Here is a 7,074-nt window from a genome sequence, read left to right on the forward strand (position 1 = left end):
TGGACCATTAGCTGTTTGTGTGAATGTGTATCCATGGGGTATACATTAATTAAAGTTATAGCTAGGAAACATTTCACTTTTGACAGATAGATAGGTGAGCAAAAGAAATGGCTCAAGACAGGTGAGCAAAAGAAATGGTAAATCTGAAAGAAATGTACATTAGTAAATCTGCAGCCTAATTATATGAATGTTTAATCAGACCTAGATTAATGCTTGTTGCCATGATGGCAAGTATGCAGCTTGCAAGTTCAGGGGAAATGTGCCATGGTATTTCAAACAACAGGAAACAGCAATTTCTATCACATGCTGCTTTGAGGACTTTCCATGAAATATCTGGCCTTATCCAGCTAGGTGCTTATTTCCATGTAAATATACCTGAAGTAGTTAATAATTTGATGTCTGTTTGTCCTTTCCTTTTTTTTAAATAATAACTTTATTAAGTTTTGAGAAAAAAAAAAAGAACTAATGAGAACTAATATTAAGAAAAATAAAAGAGAGAAAATAGTAAATATTAAAAGTAGAAAAAGAAAAAAAACAAAAAGAATTTATTTCCAATCCTTCTCACTACAGATATAAGTAACAATATACATCCAACTCTTGCTCTAAGTTGTCTGTGTGTCCTTTCCAATGAGAAGTTCTGGAAATTATTTAATTGTCTACAGTGTAAAAAAAATATTCAAAAGGGAGATAGCTTTCATATTCCTTCAAATATCTGTCTTTCTCAGTGGCTTGCTTGTCAGTTATCTTGAGATTACAGAAGCCCTTTGGACTGATTTATATTGGATTTCATTAACAGGGAATAGCAAAGACAATTCTGGTGCAAATATTTTGTCCATCTCAAGATCAAGCAGGATGCTCAAAGGCACGTGTCATTTACATAGAAATACACTTAGTGAACATAACCTTAAGGAAATTAGAAAAAGATGCAAACCAGGATAGCAGTTGTTAAACACACCATAAAATGTGCATTGCTTTGTACTGTATCCAAGAGAATGTTATTGTTCATATTACTCATGGACTCTGAAATTATGCAAATTTACTTGGGAGGCGAACCCTGTTAAGTTTCCCAAAATTTACAGTTGAGTGTAAAACTGCAGATTAGACACACTTGTTTGGGAATAAACCCAATAAGGTCATCCCTAAAATGACCTGGAAAGTTTTTCACAAAATCCAGTAGCTTAATCCACAAATTATTGCTTGTCCACTGTATTCTATATCCTATATGTTAATCATTCCACATTTTCTTCAGTATATAATATCAGTTATCAGTTTGAGCTTCCATAAATACACGATACATTCTATTTACAATAACCAATAAATGGGAGGGTAGGTGGATTCATTAACCAGCCATCCACAGCATAAATGGAATGATGACAGTAGGAAGAGTGGTAGAGGGTCTCAGACCCAGATAGAGTATAGAAATCAGTCCCAGCAGCACCGAAACAAGTACACTTCTCTGGTCTCTAATGATCATCTTCAGCGTTTCACAGAACTGCAAAGATAATAGAAGAGTTTAGAATAAAAAATTAAAGATGTTCCCTCCCTTGCATGGGAGGAAAAGTTTTGATATTTGTTTCATGATTTGTTTAGTATGACCTCCATGCAATATAGATGGATTATTTTGTAATGCCTTCTTGTAAATTACTTAAGGATATTGCATGTAGCAACATAATATACAAAAAACAGCTATAATTCATTGTATATTGATCTAATGGGAGTTAGTAAGCTATCGTGCTACATGATCTGAAAAATAAAATAAGCACCTACTGTGACACTACAAAGGATTTTGATGAGAGAAGGCCCATGGTTTAATGATATTATACATAGATCACATATTAAAACCTAAGGTTTAAAATCTAACATATCTAAATTTCAGAATAGCTGGGACAAGTAGCAGCTCTACCTAAAAACATAAAAGAAAGATCTTAAGAGTACATGGCACACTGAAGTCAATAGACCACTGGTATATTTTGGTATTAGATAACTTCACGTGACTATGTACTGCTTCATCAGTTCAGTTAAAAGAGTTGCTACTCCAAGTCAGCACTTTAGCTGTGTCAGTTAAATGCGCCTCTACATTATTTCATAATGGGAAACCTACATAAGACAGGGTTCCTATCAGAGGGAAGTTGGTACTTGGCATTCACTTAAACATGGCAACAATTCTCCATGGATTTTAGAAATATGAAGTTAAAGGAATTCAGAGCCTCAAGCCTGCTTTGGGAGAGCCTGGATGGAGCTTGCCTATATGCCCTCATCCCCTCACTCCTTTAGCATTTGCACGTGCAGGTTGAAGCTCTGCATCAACCTGTAGAATTTACACATTGAAACAACACATGTATTATAGGCCTTTCCCATCAGTTCTAGCCAACATAGCTAATGATAAATGATTATGGGAACTGTACTCTAAAATGTTGTTTTTCCCCCTTGGAAATGGGATGGTATAAACCTTTCTTTTAGCTTTCGTGTGGGTTCTAGCTCATTCTTGTCAATTCTAATGCATATCTCCACTGGGCAGCATCCACCTTTCCAGCAGTTATGTTTTCACGTATCTAGAATTTTGGTAGTTTCATACCCACATGGGGGAGGTCATGGCATCATGTTGGTGTTTGTGATGGAAGACATGAGCGGAGAGGATTCTGGAATGGAGCTTCAAGGTTGCCGGGAGGAGGAAGAGAGGTTCCAGGGAAAGCACCTCCTCAGGCCCCAACCAGAGTGTGGGAAAGTCAAGAGAAGGAGACTGGCCTCTCCTTAAGGGCATTGTGGTTACAGTTGCTGTTGGGGATTAGAATGAGTCTGGCAAGATTCTGTCTATTAGGTGTAAGCTAATAAAGATGCTGAACTGATTCTGGACTGTCTCTCTGTTGTTCTTGGGCTGAACCTGACATCAATCTCGCCAGACTCATTCTAATCCTCAACAACAGCAACTATAACCACGATGCTCTTAGGGAGGGGCTAGTCTCCTTCTCTTGACTTTTCCACACTCTGGTTGGAGGCTGAGGAGGTGCTTTCCCTGGAACCTCTCTTCCCCCTCCCGGCAACCTTGAAGCTCCATTCCAGAATCTTCCCCGCTCATGTCTTCCACCACAGTGTTTAACTTGATTCTTGCCTCCTCTGCTTGAATATTGGAAGTGTGTTTTGGCTGTCAAGTCTAAGTGACTGCATATGTTTCCTTGTCTGCTTCTTTTCCGAAACAAGGTATGGGTTTGGTTTTCAATATGAAAAGATGAACAAAAACTTCTCTTGTATTTTCTTTCCTCCTTAGGGACTATAGGCAATAATTTATTGTTTCTTCACCAAAAGCTTTGGTCCTGCTCCAATGCAGGTCAGAAGAGATGTTGTCTTCCTAGAGGGTTGCCATCTCAATTGCCAATACTGCTCATGTCAGTTCTGGAGATTCTGACCTCCCAAATCAGCCTAGCTTTCCAGTTGATTGGATTATTTTCCTGGCATTGTTTTCTCTGCTTTATTTGGCTCTCCTCCTACGTCAGCCATATGGTCTCCTTACCTGTGGGCTTTTGCTAGTTTACCAGTCAGAAAACACTGGGTGGTGCTTTCGCACAACTCCTTCCTTCTTTCTTCCAAAATGTAGCCAGCATGAAAGCAACTATTTCTTCTAAAAGGCAGAGCATAAGACTGAACAGTAGGTGTTTCCTTCATGCAACAGGAAGAACTCTTAAATCCTGCCTTTTAGTTAGAAAAGTTACAGTTATCGCTTTCCAGTCACATCATCTCTGGTGACTGAGAAACTGAGTTCTCTCCATCTTAAGCAGTTTATTATAAACTTATTGAAACTGTATTTACATTTTTTGTTATGTGAACAATATTCAATATTAGCACCAATTAAATTCTCTTTTCGTTTCACAGAAACTTGGCAAATCTAAATGTCTTTATTGGCATTTCACTCAAATTTAATATTTTAAGTGATTGAAATTAAAGCAAAATAACCTTTTTTCATTCCTTGCTTACTTTCTTCACAGACATGAATACGTGTTCTATTCTAATTAACTTCCCAGAAACATCACCTCCCCTAAAAGAAATTATTTGCTTAGGACTTAAATAAATATGACATGTTTCCTTTCACAGATTTTCCTGCCGCATCCCTATACAATCGTACCTTTCTTTCATTTTGAATTATGGAGAGATTTTGCTTTTGCTCTTAATATTTTAACAAAGCATTCTCCTTACATCTTGAGTTTAGAGGCATTCGATTAGAATAAGTGCAGCACAATAAGAAAACAAATAAACCAATCCTTAAATTTACTTCAATTGAAAAGCTGGACTTTTAAACTTTTTGTAATACTAAAGCCTACCTCATTTCTTTGCTATTAAAGGAATTAATATTAAGCAAGCTAATTAAAACATGGGCGTTAACAAAGCTAGGTTAGATTCAAACCTAGATTGAAAGTTAGATTAAATGGGTGATGTCATGCTTCAGAAGGCCATTTACAAGCTCTGCTCTAAAATGTTAATTTTATAAATGAAAATGTTTCTTACATTAAAAAGACTGCCCCTCCTAAAAGCATTTCATTATGATACTGAAGAACTAGGAACCAACAATAGTTTTGATAAGGTTTTAAAGGCTTATTAGAAATGAACAAGAGACAATATCTGCATTACACCCCACTTCCTATATCAATAGGTTTCATTCTTGTTAGATGGAAAGGCACATCTAAAACAGCAAATCCCACATGCCATTAAGAGTCTGGGACGATCTGTTCTGAAATGATCTCCCTCTTGCAGTAAATCTTTGATCTAAGAGAAGGGAGGAGACCAGAGTGTTTAAAGCAATGAGTTGCCAACTTTCAGGGAGAAGTAACTCAAAAACCATTCTACAATGTTGAAATGTTGTTAAACCATGAACAGAGAGATGTTTTTATAAAAGCAGAGGCAGTTTTGCACCATTCACTCTTCTAGCTGTGAAGTGAGAAGCAAATTTCACTTCAGCAGTAGATACTCCTATTAACATACCATGAGCAAAATAACTCTCTTCCTGGGTCTGCATTCAGACAAGGAAGTTGAATGACTAAAGTTGCACCAGTATCCCCGGGCTTCCTCGGCAGCATCAACTCAGTTCTGCCCACTTTCCAGATCATTTGGTGGCTATCCATATATTAGTCTTCTTGGGACAAGCAAAGAAAACTGGGATTTGAATCTAATAGGCAATATGAAACATGTTATAGCCTTTTATGATCCATTTATCTAAGTGGGTATCAGTTATTAAAGCCTAAGAAAGTTTAAGAAAAGTTCCCCTTTCCTCCACATCCACCCACTCCAAAATCCCACTCACATCTCTGTTTTAGAAAAAAAGTCTAGGAGAAAAAAAATGCTTTTTAAAATATATTATAAATAAATGTTCATAAACATAAGCCACTTGTTCTTCTCACTTCCAGCACATCATAATTCAAAACAAGGACTTGGCCCCCCACCCTTGTCAGAGGTTATTTGCACAGTGGCAGTTTACCTTGGTTGTCTGGAAGCTGACTGAAGAACCGTATCTGCAAAAGGTCACAAAATGTTCACAGTTGTTCCAAAGTAAGCTGTATTCAGTTGTGCCTACCAGGCTTTTTGCTCTGCAGACTACTTCATCATTACAGAGGATACCATTTTTGAAAAACCTATCTATGCTGTTCACCAGGATGGGGCCTCCATAGGCAAAGTCCTCCACTGTGTCCACACGGATCCTTGCCGTTTTTGTGATGGCACCTAAGATAAGTCTCTTATTAGTCACTACTTTCTGGATCAGCTTCTGGTCATTCGTGAGAGCAGGCAGAATGTCTGGCATAAGATGTGCTACTTGGTTATCCCCCAGATAAATGCCAAAATGAATGAAGAGAGTGCGAGGCACTTCTAGTAAATCTCCTGGTTTGAAATAGGTGGAGTCATAACAACGTACATGTTTTTTCTTCTGTTCCTCCTCTCCCCTGGAACCTGTTCCCAGAGCTTTAAAGTTGGCAAGCAGAAGTAACTTTTCCAGTAACAGAGATGCTATTTCATACATTGGGTTTTTCATGATTTTTTTTCTTGCGGTAGTAGCTGCTCCTGATTTATTCTGCTTTGGTCTCTTTTTAGTATGGCAAGTTGGGCCATCCCACACACTGCATCAGTTCTGATTGGTAGACAGGCAAGTGGGCAGTTACTGTGGAGCAAAATAAAGTGGCTCTTTTAGAAAAGTTTTTGTAGGAGCCCTTATTATTTGTTGGTTATTTAACAAGAACATTACCTAAACCAAGTATTTCTTTCAATGCAAGTGCTGACTAAATGAACCATTTGGCCATTGACAAAGATGTCTGTAAGATATGCCATAATAATAATAATGATGATGATGATGATGATAATGATGATAATAATAATAATAATAATAATCCATAATGATGATGATGATGATGATGATAAACAACAACAACAACAATAATAATAAGGCTTCTGATGCAAATGTTGTATTATGATTTATGAGCCCAGCTTCTGAAATAATTTGAGGAAAATATTTACAGACCTTGGCTGAAATCCAGTGCATATTTACTGGAGATTAAGTATTGGTGAATTCATTGGGACTTACTTGCAAATAAATACATTAACTACAGCAATCAAGTGCTCCTGTATAATACATGGAAATTAATTTCAGTGGGATTTATTTAACAATGTCCCTGGCTTATATTTATTCTCTAATAAGAACATTTAGGGCTGCAGTCTTAATTTTGAAAAAAAAAATACTCGTAATGTATTAGGTAAAATCACTATAAGTGTTACTAAATAAAACATTGTTTTGTGAGATGTATATTAGACATGGGTCTCTTTACATGATATTCAAGATGACCAGTTTTTACTACAGAACTAAAAACAGACTTGCCAACCTATAAATATATAATTAAAGGCATGAATCACTTGAAATACATACAATCTTAAAGTAGTCCTTAACAATAAGTTGCACATGGATTTGCTAGACTATTTATATATATATATATAAATATAGCATCTGAATCTTTCTATGCCATTGTGTAACTCCAGATTTTTTGCTGTTGCTGATGAAATATTCAAGGCATATGTTAACATGCATGGATTGGGACTTGTTGC

At 36.7% G+C, this 7,074-nt stretch overlaps 1 protein-coding gene across 1 annotated transcript; it reads right to left on the bottom strand.

Annotated features, from left to right (window-relative positions):
• Nucleotides 1–342: 342 nt before the first annotated feature.
• Nucleotides 343–6,139, bottom strand: LRAT (lecithin retinol acyltransferase). Its single transcript, XM_007436463.4, has 2 exons — nt 5,465–6,139; nt 343–1,492 (listed from the first exon to the last, which is right to left on the bottom strand). The coding sequence occupies exons 1-2, from the start codon at nt 6,011–6,013 to the stop codon at nt 1,340–1,342; spliced, it is 702 nt and encodes a 233-aa protein (XP_007436525.1). The 5' UTR covers nt 6,014–6,139; the 3' UTR covers nt 343–1,339.
• Between the last annotated feature and the right edge of the window lie 935 nt (nt 6,140–7,074).

This window comes from Python bivittatus, unplaced genomic scaffold (assembly GCF_059951505.1).
Source record: "Python bivittatus isolate LINGU-HERP-01145 unplaced genomic scaffold, Pbiv_v1 ctg000070_np1212, whole genome shotgun sequence".
In the NCBI taxonomy this organism is placed as follows: domain Eukaryota; kingdom Metazoa; phylum Chordata; class Lepidosauria; order Squamata; family Pythonidae; genus Python; species Python bivittatus.